Below are 14,579 nucleotides of genomic sequence, written 5' to 3' on the forward strand. Positions count from 1 at the left end.
TATACCATGTTGTTGTGCATAACCTTTTGCTACCAACCTAGCCTTATACTTGTCAATTTCGCCATTTTCGTTGAGTTTGATTTTGAAAACCCACTTTACTCCAATCTTCTTCATTCCTTTAGGCAAATTTGTTAACTCCCAAATCTCATTTCGTTCAATGACTTCTATCAACAAGTCCGTTGCACCTCTCCATTTTGAACTTTGAACAGCTTCTTCAAAGGTAATCGGATATGTAGTTGAGGGGAATAGAACTAAATTGTTGTGCTTAGCTTCTTCAGAAAATTCTCCCCCGCTCACATAATCTTCCATCCACAATGGGGTGCTCTTCTGTTCCTCACTTCGGGAGTGCTTTCTTCATATATTGAGGAATTCGATTCAGATGACTCACTAGAAGATATACTAACTTCCCCTTCTTCTTCTGCTATCGTCTCCTCTTCAGATTCTTCCTCACTTTGGTCATGTTTGCCTCCTTCTGTAATACTATCTTCCCATTCGAGGGTATCAAGTCTAGCTTCTTCATTAGTTTTCCCCCAATTGCAACATTTGTTTTATTAAAAAAAAATCACATCTTTGCTTATAACTATCTTCTTGGACACTAGATCATAGAGTCTATATGCTTTAGACTCTTCACTTATCCCTAGTAGCACACACTGAAAACTTTTATCATCTAACTTCTTTCTCTTACCGTCTGATAGTGAACATGCCCAATGCATCCAAAAACTCGAAAGTCAACATTAGGTTTTACGCCACTCCAAGCCTCCTCAGGAGTCATATTTTTCACTGCTACTGTAGGACTTCTGTTGAGCACGTGCATTGTCCAGTTTACTGCTTTTGGCCAGAAATTCTTTGGAACTTGCTTCTCTGATAATATACTTCTAACCATGTTCATAATTGTTCTGTTATTGCGCTCAACTGCACCATCTTGTTGAAGTCGTGAGAGGTGAACTCTTCACCCCTGTCTGTGCGTAAACAATGAATAAAATCTCCAGTCTCTTTCTCAACAAGATTTTTGACATTCTTGAAGATAGCAAAGGCTTCAGATTTTTTATCAAGAAAATATATCTACACCTTGTCGTTGTAATCATCAATAAAACTTATAAAATATCTCTTCTTACTGTTGGAAAGAGGTTTGATGAGTTCACAAATGTCTGCATGTACCCAGTTGCAACCTTTGTGTTGCTCTGCATAAACTTCTCTTTGGAAATGCGTCAATGAGTGTTGTCTTCTATAATTGTTTGTAATCAAATGGCGACTTGTGGCATGATTCTGGTAAGTAATATGAACATCCTATTGGTCGACATTGTTGTTTTCATAATAAGCCCCTTCTTGAGAAGATAGATTTTGCATTCTCCATGTTGTATCAAAATAAATACACCTCTTTCTTGCAATTGTCCAAGACTTAAGATTTTGTTTTTGAACTCAGGTATATAGAAAACATTAGTGATTACCTGAGTGACTCTAGCGACCTGCAATCTAATGTTACTTTTTCCCTACTTTTTCCCAACACTGCCATCTTGAAATTATTTCCAAGCTTCACAGATTGTTGGAATTCCTCGTCAAAATCTGAGAACCACTCCTCAGTTGCACACATATGATTTCTACACCCCGAATCAAGGAACCAAAGATCTTCCCTCCTTGATTGATTGAATTCAGTCTTTGCTCATGTACCAGCAAGCTGCTTTGCAATTCATCGATTGTATTGATTGAATTCAGTCTTTGCTCATGTACCAGCAAGCTGCTTTGCAATTCATCGATTGTTAAAGTGTCTAAGTTATTAAGCTCTTCAATCGAACATATAACATAGTCAAAGATCAAAGATCTTCCCTCCTTGATTGATTCGTTTGCACACATATGATTTCTACACCCCGAATCAAGCAATTCATCGATTGTTAAAGTGTCTAAGTTATTAAGCTCTTCAATCGAACATATAACATAGTCAAAGATCAAAAATCTTCCCTCCTTGATTGATTGAATAGCAAGCTGCTTTGCAATTCATCGATTGTTAAAGTGTCTAAGTTATTAAGCTCTTCAATCGAACATATAACATAGTCAAATCTTGAAGTCATTGATCTCAAGATTTTTTTTCAATAATCACCACTTGTTTCATGTGTTCGCCATAAATTTTCATCTTGTTTTCAATGGTGAGAGTTCAAGAAAAATATGTATCAACACTCTCACCTTGTGTAAGAACTCAGCGCTAGCAAATATTGTCCTCTTTGGGCTTTTCCTTTCGGGCTTCACCTCAAGGCTTTAAAACGCGTCTGCTAGGGGAAGGTTTCCATACCCTTATAAATGGTGATTTGTTCTCCTCCCCAACCAATGTGGGACATCACACCTTCTTTCATTTGTTGGACTTCAAACTCTTTCCTAAGAGCTTGAAGTTGAGCTCTTTTGACTCTTGTAGAACCCTCGTACTTCTGCTTTATAGAGTCCCAAATTTTATTTTTATTATTATTATTTTTTGTTGCAGTATCTTATTAAGTATCATTTCCATAATAGTTCGATCAATGGCTTGGAATAAATAATTCTTGACCTTCAAGTCTTTCAGCTTCTGGTCAGCAATTGTTTTTACTGGTTGGACCACAAACCAATTGTTCATTAGAGGATCAGTATATAAGTAACAAGAAGTAACTTTAGGGGTAAAACGGTAAATTGACATAGCTCTAGTTATGAACAACCTGTGAAGGATCGACTTATTAATCATGGTTATATCAAATGGACAAAAATATATCTATAGTGAGGGGAGTGCAACTACTAGGCTATAGTGGAGTGTCCTAGTAGTTAACGAATGTTGGTTAACAAGGTTAATGAGTTTAGCCTGTTAATTTCGGATCGTTGGAACCCATGATCTATAGGTCCATTAGGTCCCCCTGCTAGCTCATATCGGACTAAACCATAGAACAGTGTGACGAGTGAGTTCGAAGTATTCGAATTCGAATTAGGGAATATACGCTAAATATATACGATATATTTAACCACATTTTGGTTTTATTTACGAATTAAACAAAAAGAGAGAATATAAGATATTTAAATAAGATTTAAATATTTTAATGAATATGTGTCCAATTGATTGAGATTGACATTTGAATTAATTAAATTGTTTAATTAATCATTTAATATTACTTTAATTTGAAATTAATCATTTAAATTAATGGTTGAATTTAAAAAAATGGAGAAAGTCAAAACGTTGACTTCTCTTAATGAAAAAATCCATGTTTGAGTCCGTGGAATTTTAAGTGTCAAAATTTGGTTTAACCAAACTTGTATGCTTGCCAAATAAGCCACACAAATTTTAGTGTCAAAATTTTGTTAGCTCAAACTTGCATGCTTGCCACATAATCCCACACATTTGAGTGGAATTTTGAGTGTCAAAATTTGGTAATCTCAAATTTGCATGAACATGCAAATATGACTCTATAAATGAAGTGATCAAGGTACATGGAAAATCTTCTTGGAAAAACCTTGAGAAAAACCCTCACAAACTCTCCCTTCACATATACTAAATCACTTCCAAGTTTAGTCACTCACCGGATTCCACAATCCCATTCTAAGGCAGAAGAATAGTAGGGAAGATACTAGTGGTAGTTCGAAACTGGTTCGTGAGGAAAAAGAAATTTGAACTACAAATTTTAGTACTCAAACTTCTTGATTTTTAATGCTTATGAACATGCTAGCTAATTTACTATAATTGGTGTACTTAGAGTACCTAAGATCCAGATTGCTTCCGCGTACTTAGAGTACCTAAGATCCAGATTGCTTCCGCATGTGTTATAACAACACCATCAGTTATTGCCCCGTGGACAAAAAATTCATAAAACTAAGTGTCACATCATGGGAAGCCCGTGTACTTTTCATAAAAAATAATGGATTTATACAACTAAACATAGACCATAGGGACCTCAACAAGGTGACGATAAATAACAAGTACTCATTACTAAGGATTAATGACCTCTTCGATCAACTGCAAGGGGTTTTTGTATTCTCCAAGATAGATTTAAGGTCATGATACCATTAGCTAAGAATCAAAGAGGAAGACATACCAAAGACAACCTTTAGGAGTAGATATGGACACTACAAGTTCACAATATTGCCCTTTGGCATGACTAACGCCCCTGCAGTCTTCATGAACATAATGAATCGGGTATTCAAGGACTTACTTGATGCATTTGTGATTGTCTTTGTTGATGATATCCTTATATACTCCAAGACCGAGAAGGAACATGAAGACCACCTGAAAATGGTACTAACAAGGCTAAGAACCTACAAGCTATATGCCAAACTAAGCGGGAGTTTTGGCTTCAAGAGGTGACATGTTTCAGACATGTCGTGTCGAAAGAGGGTATTTTTTTTGGACTCGATCAAAGTTGAGGCAATTATGAAGTGGTCTAGACCAACCACCTTCACTGAGGTTAAGAGCTTTCTAGGATTGGCAGACTACTACATAAGGTTCATAAAGGACTTTTCTAAAATACCAATATCGGTTACCCTGATCAATAAAAAAAGTAAGACTTTCACTTTGACATCAACATGCGAGAAAAGCTTCATAAAGTTTAAGGACAAATTGGTAATAGCTCTGGTTCTCACACAATCAGATAACTCAGGGAGTTTTGTTATCTTCAGCGATGCTTCAGGAAGAGGCCTAGGGTGTTGTAAGGACCAGGCTGACTCAATGACTCCAAAAAGACGGTAATTTTTCGCAAAGTAAAATTGATATGAACTAAGAAACATCAATAATACAATATATTTTAATGAAGATGTGAAGAAAATGTTATAGAAATTATCAAAAGATATTTCAATTCATTGAACAAGAATGAACTTTCATTGTTATAAATTTTGGGTGGATTGCATTTAGAGTAATTTATAGTTATTGTATTTCATTAATATATTTTAAGACTTTTTATTTACTTTATGTTACATTTAAATAATGGTCAATTATAGCCATAAAGTATGAATGCTACGACTCTTGGAATGCGTTTAATAGTTTCATTTTGAGGCTATATAAAGCCCATGTATGTTGTATTTGTGAGTAGACTTGGAAAATATAGTAAAAGGAGCATTTGTGTTTTTTTAGCCAATAGCTAAGTTTCTTTGCAATTCTATGTAGTTTAAGTTGCATGTAGAATCATTCAAGCTCGACATGATTAATCTTTCTTGTGGAGTGATTTGAATCTCAAACAAGTGTTCTTGCGTTGAGATATTTGATCAACAAGAATTATGCAAGCTAGACATGATCGATCTTGCTTGTGGAGTGATTCGAATCTCAAACAATGTTATTGCCTTGAGATATTCGATCAACAAGGGAATCCGAATCTTACTCTCCTTGTAGTGATTTCGACTTATAAAAACAAACCAAATTTAAAACGTAACATACTTTATATTAAATAAAGTTATTCAAAGTATTTAAAACACAGCGCAAAAGTTAAATTACAAAATAAGGAACAACACAAGACATTTTAAAACAAAAGGGTTGAGGACGACCGATGAGGTTTGTCTATGACACCTACTCCAGAGTTCGCTCCTGATCTCGACCAGCTTCTTATTACCTGAAAAAAAAATGGAGAATAAGGAATGAGTACAAAGACTCAATAAACAGCTTACTTATAGGCTCTTAATCGTATCCTTGATATGCTAGGGTACCACACTCTTTCTTTTCTTGTTTTTGTTCTTGTCATAAGTACTTACGCCCTCTAGTTCTTATTCTTGACTTGTGGGTTCTTATCATGTCTATCCCGAGGACCTTGGTCTTTGGATTCTAAAACCTTGGTTATTCTCTAAGGCCTTAGTATTATAGTTCTTGGTTCTTGTCCTTAGAACTTGGATCTTGATCCATGTTCTAGTCCTAGATCTTTCTCTTGTTCTTGGTTCTTTTTAGGTTCTTGTTATGTTTCTTCATTCGTTCTCCAAGAAACTCCCCTTAGGATTAGGGTACTAACCATAAACCTGTCAACCTGTGTCCGAGGCTTCATGCACTCAAGCAACACAATCTTAATACCTACGCCTAAGGTTCATGTGTTCCAAGAAATGTAGTCTAAGTCATGAGCATGATGTACCGTGGGAGGTCTTAGGAGGTTCTTGATTCTTGGCTAAGGTAACTTACTCTCTTCTTGTTCCATTGTGGCCCTAGATTCCTCCCATGATAGACCATAGAGGTCACGTGATTGATGCATGCATGAACGTCGCATAGACTATAAAGGTCATGTGATTGGTGCATACATGAACATGGCATCCTGCAAATCATTAGGTACCCATTAACATGGTGTAGGGCATCTCATCTAGGCGAGGGAAACATGAGGCCAAACATGACATCCTGCAAAGGAAACATGGTGCAAGGCATCCCACCTAGAAGAGGAAATATGGCCTCTGGAAGCACTACGTTGTGGGAGGTCATTAGTCAAAGTTGGACATGCTTAGAGTATTACCTAGCATTCTTGAGCTTCTGAGCTTGAGGACGTCAATCCTTTATCCTTGAGTGGTATCTAGCATTCTTCTTACTTTGGTAGTTGTAGAGCTTGAATGATATTGTTCTTAGTTCTCAATCTTATAAGTTTCTAAGGTTCTTATTTTCTTGAAGCATAAGTTTTAATATGCATTCGAATCATATGAACTCATCATAATAACTAGCCTGGGTTACTCTAGAAAGTCATAGATTCATAATGGATTCCTTAGATGGTTCTAGAAGGGTCTTGAATCTTGAGGTGTTTTCTTTAGGCGTTTTCTTAAGTTTTATCTTGGTTTAGGTTCCAAACTTGCTTCGATCAACTTTAAATTTTGAACTTATCCTCATGTCATTTAGAATAGGCCTTATAGAAAATAGTTGGTAATTTGGAGCATGTTTAGACCTTGAGCTAGGATATGTCTTCTTGTTTCGTTTTCAGGAACTAAACCCTAAAGGTTGTCATGTCATGCATCATATTTTAGTCCTGAAAACTCTTCCAAATTAACCCTTAATTTTCTTCCCATGAGTGTATAGGTGGCGTCATCATAATTATGGCATCCTCTGCTGGCAAATCGTGATACAGGACATCTCATTGAGGTGAGGGATATAATAAGTCCATCATGGCATTGTGCTCATGATACTTTTAGTAGGGAATCCGACCTAAAGAGAAATAGGGGCCTCGTGGTGCCCTTCATGATGAGAGATTATAGTTATTTCAGGCATAGATCCTAGCAACTTGTTAAGCATGATATTTACATTAACCTAGGTGTTTCCTTGGATTCTTCATGATGGGAGATCATAGTTATCTCGAATTTTTTATTTCTTAAGAAGAAACTTCAAGAGGTTGAGCAAGAAAAATTAAAAACTAAGAGGTAAGATGTTTTTTAAATAAAAAATATATATTTTTAGGAGATGTAGACTTATTACATTGTAAGCTATTGTGAATTCGTATGAAAAATTCAATTAAATTGAGCCTTTATGAACCAGGAAAGAGGACCTTATGATACAAAATTAATTAATTAAACTTTCTAATTAATAAATTTCATTCATTAACTATAGGTCAATTCATTAGAGACTTAAAGTTGCATTCTTATGCATTGTAGAACATATCTATTCATATAATCATTACAAACAAGTAAATCTTTCTCATAATTATGGGTTAAAAGTCCGTTTTACCTTTTTAATTACATCTTTCACCTTATGTCTCACTAATTCTTTAATGAACCATTTGTTTATAATCCAATCCTGAATCAAGTTCCTCTCAGACCAATGAGAGGGTGAGGTTGCATTGTTCAAGTCCTAAAATCTGTACTTAGTATAACAACACATCTACTTTTCTTATATGGAAACAGTGAATTTCATCTCATGATATTATGTTCTCAACTCCCTATGTGGTCAAGTCCCCAAAGTAGTAAACATATTGTATCGGTTACAAGAGTCGTACTCACCCTTGCAAATTAAAGGACAAACCCTCACAGACACGAATTCATGACTTACATGTGATCATCATGTGAAATATTAATCTTCTCAATTAACGAATTGATAAAGAGAGATAAAATATTTCTTGATCCAGTCTTATACAAACTGATTGTATATGATACCCCACTCACATGTCTTTCACATGAATGATTTAAATTAATCATTTGTAACGATTACAAACTGGGTCGTATCAATAGTGTTACCCAGATAAGACACCCAACTTTATTCATTTACTATATACCCTTTAGGTTATTACTTGAACACAACTCTCTAGTATGTCAACCACATACTCTTCAAAATTACATTAATAACTTTAAACTTTCGTACCATGGATAATATTAAATTATAAACAAAATAATAAAAATTATTACTAAAATTAAATAATTAAGTACGATACTTTAAGATATAAATTCCAACATCTTGTGCAGAATTCCGAACATAAAGTGAACTCGAACAGTGGTTTTGGGCCGTTTTCGATTATTTCTCCCTCCTTTTATCTTCAAACCCTAAAATGAAAATAGTAAAAGGGGGAAATTAACATTTACCTTTGTTTTTTATTTGTTTATTTAAGTATGGTCTATTTCTAATAAATAAATAAGTCTAAATTAATAAAAAAAAAAATCTTAAACTTTGCTATCTTTAAAATTTTTAATAATACTTTTAAATTGAATAAAATATAAAAAAAAAATATCTTTAAATTTTTTTTAAAATTTGAAAGTTTAAACAAATTTGTTTTGTTTAAAAAATATTTTTAAACTTTGAAAAAAATCCAAAAACCGTTCTTTTTAACTTTTAAAATGGTTTTAAAAACTACCCTTTCATTTTTTAAAAATTCATTTAAATTTTTTAAACTTTTTTAATAAATTCATAAAAAAAAAACTTTTCTAATAAATTCAAAAACACTCCTAAACTTATTTTAAACTATTTTAAAATATTTCATAAACGGTTTGTATGACATTTAAAAAATATTCATAAACTTAAAAGTAATATTAATGCTCTTCAAATTTTAGAAAAGAGATTTAAAAAATTTAGATAAAAAGATTTAAAAAGTTTAGAGAATGATTATAAGAAAAGATTTAAAACTTTTTTTTCTTTTTATTTTATTTTTTATTTATATAAATATCAAGGGTTTGCTACTATTTTTATAGGGTATTTTTGAACTAACTATTAATGAAAATTTAATTCATCCTAGATCTTCTAGGATTGTGTAATTTTTTATCGGGTAAATTTGCATAATTTTGATTTCATATAATCTTCTATCTTTTAGGTTTATTTATGTTTTTGGTAGAATTGCATAGCTTTTTCACTCTACCTTCTTCGAATCAGAGATTTCTTCGACCCACTCCACCTATTTAGAAATAGAAGCATTTTTTTTCTTTCTCCGACACACTCCATTCGAAGACAAAAACATTTTTCCTCCTCTTCTACGAGGTATGATCTTATAGAGTTTGATCTACGCAATTTTTATTTTGTAATTCTTTTATTATTTAGTTTTTTTCTATCCTAGTAAATTTAATTTTATCCAATATTTTTCATCCGAGAACTATCTACTAGAAAAGTTATGAATGTTTGTTCTCTCGAACATGATTACATTCCTTTTTTTAATGTTTTTGTGGTTTTATATTCAAATTCTATATATGTATATATATATATATGTATATATATATACATACATACACGTACACAAGATGTTCAGAGGGTATGCAATGGAGATCATGGTGTTAAGACTAAAATGTTAGCATTCGGTTGGTTGTTAAACAACTTTAAGGTTGGAAAATGTAAATTGTGCCTACCAAACATATGAATGTTACTTGAATTGCATTATCATCTTTTCTTGAGAGTTGATTTAAATGAATTGTTCTTAGTCAATGTGGTTTGTTGGTGCAGGATAAAATCTTTATTTCGTTGTTATACTTGTATTTCAAAAATGACATGCGAAGAAGTTTTGAACCTTATTTTCCCTTTGCTAGAAGACGTGGACCTTGCTTCGTGCATGGCAGTGTGCAAACAGTGGAGAGACGTAGCTCGAAATGATTACTTATGGAAATGCTTGTGTGCTAAGAAGTGGCCTTCAATGTGCAAAAGGCCCAATATTTCTAGGACCTACTACAAACTATATAGAAATTTGTATGAACGCCCTAAAAGTCGATGTCTCCTCACTCCTCGACTTTCTTTTGATGATTTAGAGTTTTTTATTGATATTTGGAGCAAAAACACATTACTCTTTTCAAGAATGGTTTTGGGTGAAGTCCTCCAAGATGGTTTGAAGAATCCAACATCTCGTACAAATAATGTGCTTAGTTATCTACAAGAAGGCCCGGGGTTCAAAATGACTCTGGCAGTTGAGCCAGGATTCTCAATTTCTATATCTGATACCATGAGTGTATCCGTGCTCGTGAGATGCAAGAATTCCAACAAAGTTGCTCATATAGTCAATAAATCTATATTCGATTATTTCGATAAAATGTCATGCCGGGCATTTTGTTTTGACTATCTTGATTTCTCACATCTCTACCCTTTTGTCTCTGGCATTCGAGCATGGGTCTCATTGCTTTTCTTGGACAATGAAAATGACGGTGTCGTTGATGTTAACGGGATAGTAATGGATTTTTGTGATGTTGCAAAGACAAAAGATGAGGTATTATGTCTCTTGTACTTGCTCAATTGGAATTAAAGGATTCTATCCTTTTGGAAAAGAAAATTGGAGAAAGTCTCACATCTGAGCGGTAAATGTTATCAGATTTATTACCTGTCTTATTAACTTTTATTCACTTGCATTATTTTTTTGTTCCTTTTCTAAGTAAATATTATATAAAATTATTTCCATTAACTTCCATACTTTACATAATTTGTATGAGTCACATTTTGATTCGAACTCGAAATTTTTTTTATTTGTTTTTATTCAATTTTGAAGCGTAGTCTTTGCAAGACTCTAATATAACCGGTTGATCTAAGTCTGATATTCATCCACAATTACCTCTCTAACTATTCTAAGAAAACTTGTTTCAAGTCTACTACTATAAAATCAAAACCTATAAACGTACTATACCTCTGATCAAAAAAATTAAAGTATTAAAGTATTCTAAGGGCATAAGAGTAGACAATGCACCCTAGGATTGAGAGTGGCGATTAGAGGTATAGACATATGTGCACCCTTAGGATACTTTAATACTTTCTGCGACAAAAAAATCAAAACCTATAAACGTACTATACCTCCTATTTAATACTTTGTGCGACAAAAAAATTAAGAATACCCATTACCTGTAGATCATAAAAATAAGTTAATTCAACTAATACTCTTATGCCCCAATTAAGGATATTCTATAAAAAGCATCTATGTAATCACCATTATATGACCAATTATATATTATATTTATAAGTTTTTCAAAAAAAAAAAAAAAAAATTAGTAAAATTTTTAACAAATGAATTAGAAAATTCAAATTTTGTAAAGATGAATAAGCAGGCTTATAGAAGAAAGACACTATACTTAACAATAAAATACTCGACAAAGACCACATACGTCAAAGGTTTTTTATACGTATATTCCATAAAGAAAGTATATTTAATTCCTAATTAATTTTTCTAATTCACCGGCTATTATCTCTTTTCAAAAGGATCCGTTAATAAAAAATTTGAATATCCAAAACTGAAATAGAATTTTCCTTTTCTAGTCTTAATTATTCTTAATTTTTTTTTTTTTTTTTTAGCCAAATACTTAATAGTTAAGTTAAGTTAGAATTGTTAAAATAAGATGATCCACTCAAACTATTAATGAATGCACCTATTTACTTTAAGTCAAATTTTTTGACAATATAGAAACAACAAATTTTCTCTATTATTATTACTTAATATGCATTAAAAAAATTTTCCGCTATCACAATCTATTTCAACGAGGAAGTCACAAAGGGCATCGGGCAGGGTTGAAAGCTTTTTCGCTATCACAATTTATTTCAACGAGGAAGTCACAAAGTTTTGTTTTTGAGAAAAATCAACTAAATAATGAAAGATTGGAAGAATTAGAATCGGTTTGACTCAAAAAAGTACAGTAGAAGTTCGTTTATAATTTTGATTATTTAAATAATTTTTTTTATATTATAAAACTTTATTATTATATATTGTTATATAAATAATAAATAATTGAATAATGTAATGTAAATTTATTAAAAAAAATTATCACTAAAAAAAATATAGATTATTATCTTTCTAAAAAAAGTATATTAAATAGGAAGCAAGCTCAAAATTAAATGGTTTTTAAAAGTGTTTTGGAGAAATATTTTAGATAGATAAATAAAAAAATTTCAAATAGAATAGAAAGAATAGGAATAACTCAAAATTTTTGGATATGATATAAAGAAAAAGATTTTTTCCTTAATTAGAATAATTATATTTCAAAATACTTTAGATAATAGTCTAATATGATATAAACAAAAAAAAATATTTTCATAATTAAAATCAATTATAAAATATTCTAGTTAATTCTAGAGGAAAATAATATTTTCAAAATTAGAATAATAATATTTCAAAAATTTTAGATAAATAAATTAAATTTTTTTAAATATGATATAAAGAAAAAGAATATTTTCATAATTTTCATAATTATATTTCAAAGATTTTTTAAAACTTTAAATTAACTATTTTTAAAACAATAATAAATGAGAAAAAATGATTGAGCATCCCATCTCCTTTTAGAAGTAAATGAAAAATTGCAAAAGAATGGGGAATGAAATTGGTAGGGGATCTTCCGTGTCCTCGTCCCATTGACATCTACCACGGTTGAGATATAATATTTGGAATATATTATTTATGGAATATATCTTACTATTCTTTCTTTTATAATTTGATTTATAGTTTATTTAATTCTTAATGTTTTTTATTTATGATTTGATTTATAGTATATTTTATTTTATTCTTAATATTTAATTAGTTTATATTTTCATTATTGGTAGATATTAATTGTTAGCTTGTATCTTATTTAAAGGATATGAATATCAATGGGAATGCACATTCGATTCTAATTCTATTTCTATTTTTCATTCTTAACATGGTATCAGAGCACCGATCTTGGTATTCTTAAATATCAAAATTTTCTCTATGACAGAATCAACCAAATCCAACTTCAAAATTTCAGATGTCGATTTAACACATTCTTATTATATTCATCAAGTGTGAGTTGATCTTCACGATCAATTTTCACAAAAGAATGCTTCAGCAATTGTTCAGATACAAAAGTTGATAGCAATGATGTCATAGGGAATCATGGCACTGTCAACATATTTCACGAAACTCAAAGCACTCTGGGATGAATTGGAAGCATACCGCACACCATTTACCTGTAATCAACGCCAAATACATATTGATCAATGCGAAGAAGACAAGTTGATGCAACTACTCATGGGGCTCAATGAGTCTTATAAAACGGTGAGATCTAACATATTGATGATGACTCCATTACCTAATGTGAGGCAAGTCTATTCATTGCTTGTACAAGAAGAGATGTAACGCCAGGTAACTTCTGAACCTACTGAGAATATCTCGATTGTATCAACAGTGCAAAAGAAAACAACATATTCAAAATTCGCCAAGGATAAATCATGTGAACACTGCAATAAAAGTGGTCATACAATTGATGAGTGTCGAATCCTTAAATTTCACTGTAAATTTTTTATAGAAGGGGACATACAAAAGATCGATGTCAACAAAAAAATAATTCTAGAAGGGCAGTACAAATCAATCAACGCAACAATCGAGGATATCGATCCTCTGCAAATATGGCCGATGTTTCTCAGTTGAATATAAAATAACAGTCACTTAATTTCATCCCAAATTTTTCTTCTGAGCAATTACAATAGATTGTACAAGCCTTATTGGCACTCGATCATCGTCCTTTTGGTAATTCTGACAATAACATCAATGTTGTAGATTTGTTTCCAGTATTTGCATTATCTATTAACTCTACAAGTTCTAATCCATGGATTCTTGACAGTGGAGCTACGTATCATATAGTATCCAAAGCTTCTGTTATGACTGAACCAAAGGCTACCACCATATCTACGATAAATTTGCCTAATGTGTCACAGACTGGCAATGTTTCCCTTAATTCTGACCTTAAATTAAACAATGTTTTATGTGTGCCTTCATTTAATTTAAAACTAATGTCCATCAGCAAACTTACCAATGACTTGAAATGTTATGTCACCTTCTATCCTGATTCTTGTGTTATGCAGGACTTGGCTACGGGGAAGATGATTGACTCGGGTAAACAATTCGGAGGTCTCTATCATATTTCTTCATCTCCCATCAAATCTTCAGCAAATCAAGTATCTCAATCATCTGATTTGTGGCATTTACGCCTAGGTCATCCTTCTTATTCTCGTTTTAAATTTCTAGTTGATCAATTGCATCTTAATAATACTATTTTTTCTCATAATTGTAGTATTTGCCCATTAGCAAAACAAACTACGTTATCTTTCCCAGAAAGTTCAATAACATCCCATTCTCATTTGTTAGTGAACTTTGTTAAATTCGTTCAAACTCAATTTTATACTACTATCAAGATAGTTAGATCAAACAATGGGACTGAGTTCCTATCTTTGCAACCATTTTTTACTTCTTGCGACATTGAATTTCAGCGCACTTGTGTCTATACTCCACAACAAAATGAAG

At 32.1% G+C, this 14,579-nt stretch overlaps 1 protein-coding gene across 1 annotated transcript; it reads left to right on the forward strand.

The window, feature by feature from the left end:
* The first annotated feature begins 9,842 nt into the window (after positions 1-9,842).
* LOC111479220 (F-box protein At5g39250-like) lies at positions 9,843-10,589 on the forward strand. Its single transcript, XM_023123772.1, has one exon. The coding sequence runs from the start codon at positions 9,843-9,845 to the stop codon at positions 10,587-10,589; it is 747 nt and encodes a 248-aa protein (XP_022979540.1).
* The last annotated feature ends 3,990 nt before the right edge of the window (positions 10,590-14,579 follow it).

Source organism: Cucurbita maxima, unplaced genomic scaffold, assembly GCF_002738345.1.
Source record: "Cucurbita maxima cultivar Rimu unplaced genomic scaffold, Cmax_1.0 Cma_Scf00005, whole genome shotgun sequence".
Classification (NCBI taxonomy): domain Eukaryota; kingdom Viridiplantae; phylum Streptophyta; class Magnoliopsida; order Cucurbitales; family Cucurbitaceae; genus Cucurbita; species Cucurbita maxima.

Excerpts from the sequence above, each read along its gene's own strand:
- LOC111479220 (XM_023123772.1), top strand. The coding sequence starts at position 9,843 with ATGACATGCGAAGAAGTTTTGAACCTTATTTTCCCTTTGCTAGAAGAC.